This window comes from Hydra vulgaris, chromosome 14, assembly GCF_038396675.1.
Source record: "Hydra vulgaris chromosome 14, alternate assembly HydraT2T_AEP".
Taxonomy (NCBI): domain Eukaryota; kingdom Metazoa; phylum Cnidaria; class Hydrozoa; order Anthoathecata; family Hydridae; genus Hydra; species Hydra vulgaris.
The window spans coordinates 14,658,062-14,671,173 of NC_088933.1; the positions used below are offsets into that span (position 1 = coordinate 14,658,062).

Here is a 13,112-nt window from a genome sequence, read left to right on the forward strand (position 1 = left end):
TTACGCGTGATAAATAAACTTTTAAAGCTTAAGTTACCGAACTTAGGCGATTTTACGGTATACATGAATTATATAAAATGAAGTAAAATTAACTAAAAAAAAAAAGAATAAAATAAATCCTTGTATGGATAAAACTTTTATAAAATGTTCAAAAAATAAACAAAAACTTTATAATAAATTTTTAAAAAACGGAACTGAAGATAATGAAAAAAGTTACAAAAAATATAAGCGCTTTTACAAAAATTTTCTCAAGAAAGCTAAAAAAAAACTATTATACCCAGCAAGCATTTCAACGTTGATTCAACGTTGATAACGCGTTGATTTACAGACGTCGATTTATTCGTCGAATTGGAAACAAAATATCGACGTTGAAATATCAACATTGATTCGACGTCGATAAATCAACGTTGAGCGTACGTTGATTTACAAACGTTGATTTAAGCGTTGATTTGGAAACAAGAAATCTACGTTGAAATATCAACATCGATTCAACGTCGAAAAAACAACTTACGTTTTATAAACGTTTTCGAAAGATAACATTTAAAAAATTTACAAAAAAGTATTTGTTACAAAGTTTAATAAGTGGGGGAAAGTAAGATAGTTTATTTTTATTTTTCGCTACTACTTCCGCTTTTGTTTGATGCAACGTCACATTCTACTTCGCATTCGTCGTCACCTTGATTTATTTCTTCATCTTTTGTGAACTTCATCGTTTTCTATTTCGTGGTTGCAAGATTTCCGTTTACCTCCATTCAAACGATAAGGTGCATATTTTAGGCAGGAGGCAATAAATGACCTTGTTTCTTTGTCTGTTGCTTTAGGCTCACAGCGCTTAATCGATTCTAAAAAATAAATGCAAAAATATCAAATTTGGTCAACTGAATAAAACTGTAGATAAAGGAAGAAAGAATGTCTTCAATTTACACTATTTAATACGAATACATGAAGTTTACAACTTTAATGTAAACTGATTTAATTTTATTTTTCAATTTGTTCAAGGAAGATTTTTATATCTACTTTTTGTGAATTCAACTAAATTCATTTATTTTCAACAGGCAGCCTTTAAAAAGAAATATAAATATATAAAAATATAGAGATCAACATTATAGCTACCAATTATTGCTTTGTAAACATTTAAATTTTCCATAGGTAACTTCACAGTAACCTTTCCCTTGGAACCAACCAAATTGAACTTCGATTGAAGTCTGTTTGTCATCAACCTTAAACATGTCAAAAGAGAAACTCAACATTATTTTTCTATAATTAAAAATCGCTTTTAAAAACTAATTTTCTTTGCAAAAATAGTAAGTACTATTGATTTAAAAAATGTTTCAACCTGTTTATCATGTTTGCAACACTTTTTTTACCATTGTTACCGCCAATGGAAGATAGCTGATTAACCTGATATAAAAATAAAACAATATCTATAGGAGCATTGTGGCAATATTGCATAATAGAGCATCTAGATCTTCAATGGAATTTTTAGATAACATCCTAGCAGATAACAGGTCAGGTTATCCTGCTACTAGTAAGTGACCGGGGCCATGGCCCAAAACAGAGCTTTTTACAAACCCGGCACCGGCCCCGGATTACTAGCTGGGGTTAGATTTTTTTTATAGTATTGTAATCTTTTTCACTGTTTTTGTTTATTTTGTTTAAGCTAATATCTGTTATGAAAGTTAAAGAAAATATTTTAAAAAAGTCATAAATACATTTAATAAATATTTAGATTTTTTTTAGATTTATTTAATGTATTTATGACTTTTTTTTTATATTTTCTTTAACTTTCATAACAGATGATAACTTGAACAAAATATAACAAAACAGTGAAAAAGAGTACAATACTATAAAAAAAATCTAACCCGGCTAGTAACCCGGGGCCGGTGCCGGGTTTGTAAAAAGCTCTGTTTTGGGCCAGGGCCTCTTATCATCATCAGCATCATTTATGTGGATCTCCTGAAAATCTTGACTTCAGGGCGGTTTTGCCAATGAGGAGGGGTGTTTTTTAAAAATACCCACAAATTTACCTATAATGGTCAATTTCAGTATAATAGTCAATTTAGTATAAAATATTATACTTACGACAAAATAAATATATTCACATAAATGATGCTGATGATGATAAGGATAATGATGACAATGATGATGATGGTGATGATCACAATGATGATGATGATGCTAATGATCATGATGATGATGATGCTAATGATCATGATGATGATGATGCTAATGATCATGATAATCATGATGGTCGGGAGTTGATGATATACACATTTATAAAAAATATACTTATAGGATCTATCAATGTAAATGTAGCCATGTTCATCACACAAGATTTTAATCTAATCAACACTATATTTAAATGAAAAATAACTTACAAACTTTTTAAAAACCCTTTTGTCAGCTCCAAGTTTTCGATCGAACTCATATAAAGCGTCTATATCATCAAATTGTATTAATATCTCTTCTTCAACATCTTTCATTCTGGTGCCACTAACTGCATCTAACTTTTTGGATATTTCACTCATTTGCAAGGTTATTTGGGCCAACCTCCGTTTGAAAACAAAAAGTACTTTATAAATATAATATATATCCTGAGTTTGAAAACAAAAAGTACTTCATAAATATAATATATATATATATATATATATATATATATATATATATATATATATATATATATACAGGCCTTCCCAGGAGAGGGGTGCGGTCGCACGCCTTGAGTGAACACGGATATATTTTTTTTTTGGATAACTCGGCCACGCTTTTTTAGCATATATTAAAAATAACGCATTTTTAAAAAGACGCTGAAAAAATCAAATTAAATTCGTTGTATTATTTTGTAATTTTTTTAATAATTTATTCTTTTCATTAATAAGGAAATAATAACATAAAAATAATATATATATATATATTTTTTTTGAATTTTTTTTTCTTATAACAAATTTTTATTTTTTTATTTTACATTTTTTTTTTTGAATTTTAAATTTTTTCGCATAAGTATGTCTTTTTACAAAAAATAACTTCTAAGTTCTAGAAGAATTATTATCTACAAGGTTCTTGATAAGTATATGAATGTTTAGCTCATTCGGTTAAGACATTACAAAGCGCCGCGGAGACCCGGGTTCGCATCCCGCGTCGGCAGAGCATATTTTTCAAAATTGATTAAAAAAGTTTTCGGTCACATTTTCTGTTTATTTTTTTGACTTGTCTCAAATATCGTTGCTGAAAAAATCAACACCTAAAAATATATTATAAATAATTATAATATAAATAAATATAAATAAATAAATTTTTTTTTTAATGTTTACTAGACATAAAAAAAAATTGTAATAAGAAAAAATTTTTTTTTACAAATAAGTATAAATATATATATTTCATTTTTATGTTCATATTTTTATATTAATAATAGGAATAAATTATGAATAAAAATAATAAAATAATACGACAATTTAGTTAGGTTTTTTCAGCGCCTTTTTAAAAATGCGTCATTAATATATGCTAAAAAACCGTGGCCAAACTCTCAAAAAATATATATATATGCGTGGTCACTCAAAGCGACCGACCGCACGCCTCTCCTGGGAAGGCCTGATATATATATATATATATATATATATATATATATATATATATATATATATATATATATATATATATATATATATATTTGAGAGCTGAGCTGCAAGGGGACAGGAATTTCTTCCATCCCCACCTATCTCGCAAACATTTATTGGCCTTTTCCATGACAATAAATGATATACTTGAATGAATATGTTGCATACAAAACAACAGCAAGTTGAAAGACAGCTGTAAATAACAAATGATATAGTAAAGAAACCTACCATTATCTTCGAAATTTTTTGAGCTAATTAACTCGTCCCGAGCACAAGCAGAATCTCTTCTATTGTAATTAACATAAGATTGAGAAATAATAGCAGGTGAATTGGTGGAAACATTTGTGAATGAGCTTTCTAACATACTAGTAGTGGTCTGACTGTTTAATGTTGGTTTGCGTATAGAAAAATCATCACATGTAGAAGAGGTAGTAGTTGAAAGAAATGGCTTTGGTATGTGAGCTGTTGATAAAACAGTAAGTCCAGAATAACCACCATGTATAGAAGAGGTTTGAGTATAACCTTTAAAAACCAATTTAACATTAAAATAGTTTGACATAACATTTATTATAGTAAAAACCATTGATATGTTATTTTGAAAATCTAAAAAAAATTTAAATAATTTAAAATAAATGTCACTAAGGCAAAAGGTACCAGATGAAATTTTTTGACTTGAATTGTTCCTTTTTGCTTTTTGTGGAACATCTGTATCCGGCGTAACAGTTCCTATGAAAGAAAAAATTTCATTGTTATCCAGTTCTCCAGCTGTCACATTATCTCCATACTCTTCGCATACTTCTTTGTCATCATCTAGGATGGAATCAATTAATGTTTACATTGAAAGTCTTATTATAAGGAAAAAACATAATGATGACTGTTATTTATTTAGTAAATTTAATGAGCACTTATTAAATATATAAAAAGACCTAGAAATAATTTAAAATTATATCTTTAAAGAATTTATTTTAGAAAGAGACATCAATGAAGTGCTTTAAGAGTATAGTGGGCATTCGTTTAGTCATGCAATTAGTAACTCAATCATTTGATGGAGTTACTAATTTAAGTGATCATCGAAAATAGTGCGAATAAATTAAGCGAATTAAAAGAACCCATAAAAATAATAATTTTGTGTAAATATTTTTTATAAATAAAAATAAAATATTTTTTAAAAACATTTTTATATATTACATCATTTAATATTAATAAATCTTCAATTACCAGTTAGCTTGATGTATTTCAGTTTGAATTGATACCAATCATCAGTTGGATTGGAAATTTTTTCCATTGATGACTCAACATTTTTATTAGGCCAAAATACTTTGTTACACTTTACCCAGTTTGATGGAAGAGTCTGTTCATATTCCTCTAATGAGCCATCTTTTGCATATTCAAACCATACTGCTCTGGTCCAAGACATTTTGTTTGTGAAATTGACAATTATAGTAAACCTGTTTATCTAACTCAAAAGAAAAAAATTAATCTATTAATAGTTTAATATAATAGTGAAACTATTAAAATAAATGTGAAAGAAATTAATTATTTTATGTTTTAAATGTATATATATATATATATATATATATATATATATATATATATATATATATATGTATATATTACAAAATAATAACAGTAAAAACAGAAATTAAAACAAAAATATGTAGCTGTAAATTTTACCTTTTTTTGAAATGGCTTCTAATGACTGTATAAATAAAAATATTCTTTTTATACCAGTTGAAAATAAGGAAGTCAGACATATTGATAATGCTAAAATACTAATAGTTAAACTTTTTCTCAGACTAATTGCTTAATTATATAAATGCTCTGTTTATACTAACTAAAAATTAGCAAAGCAGACATCCTCAATTATTAAATTGCTGCAATAAAACAAATAGTGATAAATATTTTTACTATTATCAAATAATGCAATTTAATTATTATCATCAATTTTTTGTACATATAATTATTGTTAGTTCATTTTTGTTTTTCATTAAAAAAAAAAGCGAAAAATATTTAAAAAAACAAAATACTAAAATCTTACTTAAAAACAATGATAAAAAATAAATAAATATAAACATTATTATAATATCTATATTTGTTCATTAATTGGTTTTTTAATTTTAATAGAAAAAATATTATTTATAATTGAAGACTATAGTGCTCAAAGTACTTAAATCACACAAAAAAAATTAAGAGAAAACATATTTCAATCATTTTATTTATATAGCCTTTTTGTTGTAAAAACTTAAAGTAAATGCATTAAGTAATAATTTATTTTTTCTTTACTTAATTATTATATTTCTTGATTTTTATTTAATTACTTTGTTTATAAATTTAAATTTTAAAAACAAAAAGATTTTACAAATAAACGATTAAAATATATTTTCTGACAACATTTTCTTTGTGAACTAATACTTTAAGCACTTAGGTTTTCAATTATTATTGGGATTTTTATCTAAGTATTTATAACCTTTTTTTATACAAAACAACTCTTTTATTTAATGATAAATAATTCAAAAGTTTACATTGTGGTGTAACGGCACCAACACATACCCATCATTGTATGGAATACCACATACTTTTTTAATAATTAGATCTTTTTTTATAAATTGTTTCTTGAATTGTACATTTTCATGAAGGAAATATATATGCAACAACTTAGAACAACACGGATCATCAAAAAACCCATCCAAATCAGATATTTGATAGACATAGCATTCTATATCATTACCAATGACATTATTTACACGCACTACTTTTTCTCCACGAATGAAAAACCATCTATTTTATTTCCAATTGAAATCTTAGTTTTTGATTGTTGTTTGCTTCTTGTTACACAACATTTCTCTATCTCCTCTATTCTTTTTGTCAATTGTGACAAGGGACTTTGTACCTTGCGCACATAAGATTTTAGAATGCCTAGATAGTTTTCAAAAGGAAAAGCAGATATATCTTGTAAACTGCAGCTGTGGTTGACCACATCTTCATACAGATGTGTCAAACTATGAACATTATAAGTAACGAATTCTTGTCCATATAGAAATGATGACCGATATACAAACCATTCCAAGAGCCCTTTTGCATACATTAACAACTTATGATCATTCAAAAGATCATTATCAATCATTATACTCATAGCAACTGATAAGCTTAAGAAATGTGTATATATTTCTTGAGAAACTATATTTTTTTAAACAATCATACCGCTATATAAAAGAAATTTTTTGAACTATGTAGCTGTAATTTTCCTGATAATTCTCTAAGTTTTTCAGAAATAACTGCTTTTTGAATCTCTGATATCCTGCATGATCTTTTACCTTTGTTAAAAAAAATTATTATTCTTTTAGTTACTCCTAAATAAACCAAATGCATGATATCTAAAACAAATGATGTAACATATGGTATAATATATTTAGCTAGAGTACATAAAGTTTTTTGGTGTTCTTTGTAACCGTGTAGGTTAAACTCTGTATCATTTCTCAGAGTATATCCTGACCCCAAAAAAATTTGTCTGTGATTAATACGTGCACCGTGAATAATACATCGCTCACACGAATCGTATCCATTATGGCTAATTATAGACTTCAAAAATTGTCGAGCTGGAGCATCACAACAAAATGATTTAAGGGAAACTAAGTAATGTTTATATTGAGTTTTGATTCCATTTTGTAATAAATTTGTTAACTCATTTACAAATTCAAACATAAAGCTTTCTTCAGATGAAGGTTTGCTCTTACCACAGAAAATAGCTACAGCAAATGGTTGGATACTTGAAAATGAGCAAAGTATGGGCCATAAAGCTACTGATGTGCTTTTAAATAATGGTATTCCACCAACATTAACAACTAATTCAATTTTCGCAAGATTTGGAAACTTGCTTAAATGTTTTAAAATATTAGTTTCCAAACCATAATAAATGTAATTGCCACCACACTTATTCTTCAGAGGAATGTTACTTGGAGTTTTCAATAATGTTCTTACATCTTTTGGAAGCTCTGTGTGGCCATTTTTTCTCAAAATAAAAAGAAGTTGATTTGTTGCAGAATGTGAAGTTTGGTTTACAACAACCCATTCTGCTAATTCTTCACGTAGATTTCCATTTATTATTTTGTCATCTATAAAGTTTCCATGATTCAAGAAACAAGAATTAGAATCAGAACTATCGGAGACTCCGGCGGAGTCAAGATTGGAATCTGAGTCGAAATCTGTTTCTTCAACACCTTCAACTTCTTGCTCAATTGATTCTTCGGAAAGAACTCTATAATCTGAAACATTTATTTGTTGTTTATCTGTTTCTATTGTACTATCTGTCTCAGTAAATAAATCAATTACTGATTTATTAATTTTTCTCCATTGCGTAATCCGTGATGACATAGCAACTAAGTACTTTTATTCCTAAAAATAAATAATTAAATATATTTATATTAGGGTGTTAGCCAGGAATATATTTCATACAGATTTTTTGAAATTGTCATATATATATATATTTATATGTATATATATATATATATATATATATATATATATATATATATATATATGTATATATATATATATATATATATATATATATATATATATATATATATATATATATATATATGTATATGTATTTGTATATATATATATATATATATATATATATATATATATATATATATATATATATATATTAATATATAATATATTATACTTTAATTACAAAAATACATTTTGTAATTAAAGTATTATATAATTATAATTATATAATATATATATATATTAATATATTATATATTTACATATATTTATATATATATAATATATATACATGTGTGTGTATACATGTGTATATTATATACCTTATATTATATACATGTGTGTATTATAAATGTATTTGTTAGGAAACATTGTTTTACACATTTACACATTTACAAAAATACATTTTGAATTACTTTTTTAACTAAAGCTAAAATTGCTAGAAAAAAAATTATAATTTACTACTCTGAGAACTAGTTCTCAGAGTAGTAAATTATAATGTTTTTACTAGCAATTTTAGCTTTAGTTAAAAAAAATTCAAAATGTATTTTTGTAATTAAAGTTGTGTAAATGTGTAAAATAATGTTTCCTAACAAAAAGTGAATTCTTTTCAATAATCATTACTAATAATATTAAAATGGCATTGAAGCATCACTACTTCCTGCAAGCAGAATAAAAAACGAAAATTATAAACCAAAAAAACTTTAATTAATTATAATCCATAAATTAAAATATATTTTAGATTACTTGTAAATAGCTATTTACAAAAGTCAAATAAAAGAATAACTCTTTGGTATGAATAATTTGTAAATATTTTACACTTTTTAATAAAGTACAATAAAAAATAGCACATTTCTCTGAGCGATTAGCCTTCTTTATTTCAAATAAGAACTTCGCGATATCAAACAGAAAGTAAAAAGACATGTTGATTTAACGTTGATTTTATCAACGTTAGTTTATTACCAATACATGAACGTGGAATAAGCGTTAAAAATGCCGACGTTGAAATTTCCTCTTTGTTCAGACGTTGAAACAACGCCATTTTCTTTAACGTTAGTTTATCAACTATAAATCAACGTGGAATAGACGTTGAAATTTCCGACGTTGACATTTCAACAATGCGCAGACGTTGATAAGACGTCGTTTGCTTGCTGGGATAGTAAAGAAATTACAAAAAACAAATTCAATATAAAAAAAACATAGGATGTAATTAAAGATAGAACGGGAAGAAAGAAAAATAAATACGGCTATACTACCTCAAAGAATCCATTACAAATTATTGTCCATTACATATCTCGAATGAATTAAATAATTTACAAACATTGGCCCTAACCAAGCTAATAAAGTTATTAGTACACCAAATTCTTTTCAAAAATATTTCAAATCTTTACATGGCGCGATACTGCATAATCGCAACTTTTCTCATAAAGAGTATGAAGTTGCTTTTTCTTTTTAAAAAAAGAATAAATTACCTGGCTTTGATGACGTTTCTAGTAATACCGTTATTTCAAACAAAAGCTACATCCCAAGATCTTTGATCCATATTATAAAACTTTAAAAATATGGCACTTTTCTTGAAGCACTAAAGTTAGCAAAAGTATATCCAATTTACAAAAATAATGATCTGAAATCTCTAACTATAGAACTGTATCAGTACTTTCTGTAATTTCAAAAATATTTGAACGTGTAATTTGTAATAGAATGTATAACCATTTTAATGAAAATAATTTATTTTTAACAAATTAGTTTAGTTTTCGGAAAAATCATTCAACAGAACAGGCAATAATTAAAATAGTAGACCAAATTACTACAGGATTTGAAATATTAGCTTCACTCTAGGATTATTTGATGACCTATCAAAAGCATTCCCAGCCGGCATCTCTACGTTGTTTCAACGTTGAAATTTGGTTAAAGCGTTTCAACGTTGTTCAACTATGTCTCAACGTTAAAACAACGTTACGATTTAAACATTGTTTATTTAAAGTTGTTTCAACGTTAAATAAACAACGTTTAAATCGTCCGTTGAATTAGTGCTTAAAGTAAAAATCGTTAAAGCGAAAAAGTAATAAAGCAATATTTTAGTATAATGTGCAAAACAGAGGGTGTTTATGTGTGAAATTTTGAATTTTAAATTATCAAAAACGTTTTATTTAGTGTTCAAACTTATACTTGTTCTTACGACAAAAGAAATAATGGCTTATTTAAGAAACTGGCGAAAATGCCACTCTAATGTTCTAGCTCTGGCAGAATCATCTTCTAGTAGTAAAAAAGAAAAAGTCGAAAAAAAAATGACAATTTAAAATTTACTTAAGATATAAGATGACGAAAAAAACACAATCATCAGGAGTGAGTTTTAATAAGTTTTTTATTAAATAGTTACATCATTTAGGGTAATCCTGCAGGCAATCCAAGCGGCCTAAAATAATTTTATTTTTTCGCTTGTTACGCTTTCGTGTGAAGACTTGCTCAAAAGACTTGCTCAAGACTTGCTCAAAGTTTCGTGTGAAGACTTGCTCAAACTTTTTAATATATACAAAAGGAATATTTAATGGCTTCAGTACATACATCGGCTATCTTATAGCCTGCTGCTACGAGGGAGTGCTACTACATCGACTATCTTATAGCCTGTTAATACAAGGAAGTGCTGCTTCATCGTCTAAGGGTTTTGCATGGGGCAGCATCTTTTTTTTTTTATTGTTATTTCACTTCATATTTCTAATGTTTAAAAAGCATCCTCTGACGAGAGCGCAACAAGCGAAAAAGTAAAATTATTTTAGGCCACTTAACTGCAGGATTACCTCATTTGGTTTCAGAACTTTTTTTAATTTTATGTCTGCGGCTTCGTGTCAAAACTAATAAAAACTTATAACTGTATATATTAGAACAATGGCTTTTTATTTGGTAGTATAATTTCAATGGTTTAAGGGCCATTAATGTTAAATGTCTACAGTTTCATTTTCATTAATATGATTATAATACATTATGAGCGAGGTTAGGCAATTTTTACAACCAGATGCTATTCCTGATGTTAACTTGTTATTCAGATCAGGACAGATTATTTTTTTCTTGTTATACTAACAGAAGTTTACCAGACCATATGGTGCTATGAAAGGTATACCTTTATAAGATATATAAAACTTTTTTATTTTTATTTACAACTTCTTCTATTGAATACAATGAAGCGACTGAAACTTTAACTGATGGCATTTTGTCTGACTTCTTAAAATACGCTCCATTTCGAAAAGGTGGCAGAAAAGAAAGGAAATTAGATTGATTGTTATAAATGTTTACATATATTTCAATAAAGAAATATTTTCTTGTTGTCTACTAATATTTTGTTTTCAGCGTTAATTCGACATTACCAAAAAAAAATTTCAGTTATGAAAAAACATAGGATTGAGTTGATGTTTTAAGTAAAATAAGAAAAGCTTAACTGATATAATATTTTTATGTTTAGTAAAAACAAAAATACTAATGATGTGGTAATAAAAATTGGTACTAATATTAATGTATATTAGATAAGAAGACGTGTAAAAAATAAGTTACAAGTTATTATTTGGCCTTTAAAATTATTTGAATGATAATTTATTATTTATTGAGATGTTTTCTTTTTTAATTTTTGTTGCTTTATATTTTCAATCAAACTAAGTTATTGTTGTGTGATATTTTATAATAAACTTTATATTATATTTTGTATTAATAATGAATATGATCTATTTTTGTTCAATATTCCGTATTACTCTTATGTAGTTAATTATGTTTTAGCAACCTGGGATTCTTTCATTATTTTAGTTTAATGCCTTGAGTTAATTAAGCATAATATATTCAGAACTATGCAGATTAATAGAATAATAAATATATTCATAAAAATGAATTTAAAATATAACAAATTTATAGAATAAAGAAAATCTTATCTTTGCTAATAATGTCTACTAATATTATTGTTTAGCAAGTATCATGGTTATAAAATGCCTAGATTTAGCGAGTTTAACTAGGCCTGTTAGTACACTTATATTAAGGTTTCTTCATTTTTTATTAGTTTATATAATATTTTCAAAATCAAATATGTGGAAAGAAGGTGTTTGAAATGAAGATTTACAAAGAGAGGAAGGTGTAATTCCATCTAATTACATTTGTAATGAAACTGTTTATTGGCCTCCAGGTACCAAAGCATTGACTGCACTAAAATGCTAAGTAGAATTGGCTTAAGTTTCCACAAATTAAAACTAAATTTTCTTCAGGTATTATATCTATATATTACAATAAATATTTTTTAAATACCTTTTTTAAGAAGAGTTATTTTGTTGATACAAAATATATAACTATTCATATAACTATTCATATAACTTTTCATATAACTATTTCAATTTCACAGAAAACAAACAGGATTGTAAAAAAATTGAATTTACAACTGCAAAAGAAAAATGTTACAATGAGAATGTATATTTACAAAAAAGAAAACCTAAACAAAAAGAATTTCCCAAGTAGGTATTAGTTTTATGTGCTTGGATTTTATAAATTTCAATTTTTATACCTCAAAATAAAAATGTTTTTATAATTTATACCATAAATTTGTAATTATATTTTACAGGTTCAGTTATCAGAGATTTAGATGAAGTGTCAATGCACCTGACCTTAAAAGAACAGAGCAATTATGTATTAGTAAAAAATCACTTAACAAATTTTTTTTTTCATTTTACATTGTGTTTCATCAATAAAGACTCATCAGAAATGCTTTTACACTGTGTTTTATCAATAAAGACTCATCAATTCTGATGAGTCTTAAATAATGAAACTCAGTGTAAAATAAAAAAAAAGTTTTGTTAAGTGATTTTCTACTAATATATGTATACATATATTAGTAGAATATTTTTCATATGAAAATTTTATGTGGCCACCCCGATAATTACTTTTTAATGTTAGAAAAATTTAATATTTTGATTATTAATTTATTTTGAACAAAGATGTTTCATTTAAATTAAA

The 13,112-nt window shown here is 26.1% G+C and overlaps 1 protein-coding gene and 1 long non-coding RNA gene across 5 annotated transcripts; one reads left to right on the forward strand and one right to left on the reverse strand.

The window, feature by feature from the left end:
* Positions 1 to 512: 512 nt before the first annotated feature.
* LOC136090431 (uncharacterized) lies at positions 513 to 6,282 on the reverse strand. 4 transcript variants are annotated; one of them, XM_065817053.1, is made up of 9 exons: positions 6,137 to 6,282; positions 5,289 to 5,386; positions 4,833 to 5,070; positions 4,269 to 4,340; positions 3,843 to 4,136; positions 2,379 to 2,550; positions 1,337 to 1,401; positions 1,114 to 1,220; positions 513 to 842 (listed from the first exon to the last, which is right to left on the reverse strand). In XM_065817053.1, exons 3-6 carry the CDS (start codon positions 5,029 to 5,031, stop codon positions 2,537 to 2,539), a joined length of 579 nt encoding a protein of 192 aa, XP_065673125.1. In that variant the 5' UTR covers positions 5,032 to 5,070; positions 5,289 to 5,386; positions 6,137 to 6,282; the 3' UTR covers positions 513 to 842; positions 1,114 to 1,220; positions 1,337 to 1,401; positions 2,379 to 2,536. The 4 variants fall into 4 exon arrangements, with proteins under 4 accessions (XP_065673125.1, XP_065673122.1, XP_065673123.1 ...); XM_065817050.1 differs by having other exon boundaries at positions 4,269 to 4,424; XM_065817051.1 differs by having other exon boundaries at positions 4,269 to 4,424; positions 4,833 to 5,074; positions 6,137 to 6,250.
* Positions 6,283 to 12,006: 5,724 nt separating this feature from the next.
* LOC136090691 (uncharacterized) lies at positions 12,007 to 12,870 on the forward strand. Its single transcript, XR_010643644.1, has 3 exons — positions 12,007 to 12,370; positions 12,505 to 12,613; positions 12,721 to 12,870. It is a non-coding gene; the product is annotated as an uncharacterized LOC136090691 (long non-coding RNA).
* The last annotated feature ends 242 nt before the right edge of the window (positions 12,871 to 13,112 follow it).

What these genes read in the sequence shown, in the direction of transcription:
- LOC136090431 (XM_065817050.1), bottom strand. Translation starts at nt 5,031, where the DNA reads ATGTCTTGGACCAGAGCAGTATGGTTTGAATATGCAAAAGATGGCTCA. An exon ending in GAAATACATCAAGCTAACTG is followed by an intron (nt 4,425 to 4,832) that starts GTAATTGAAGAT and finishes ATTCCATCCTAG; the next exon opens with ATGATGACAAAGAAGTATGC. An exon ending in AAGTCAAAAAATTTCATCTG is followed by an intron (nt 4,137 to 4,268) that starts GTACCTTTTGCC and finishes TGGTTTTTAAAG; the next exon opens with GTTATACTCAAACCTCTTCT.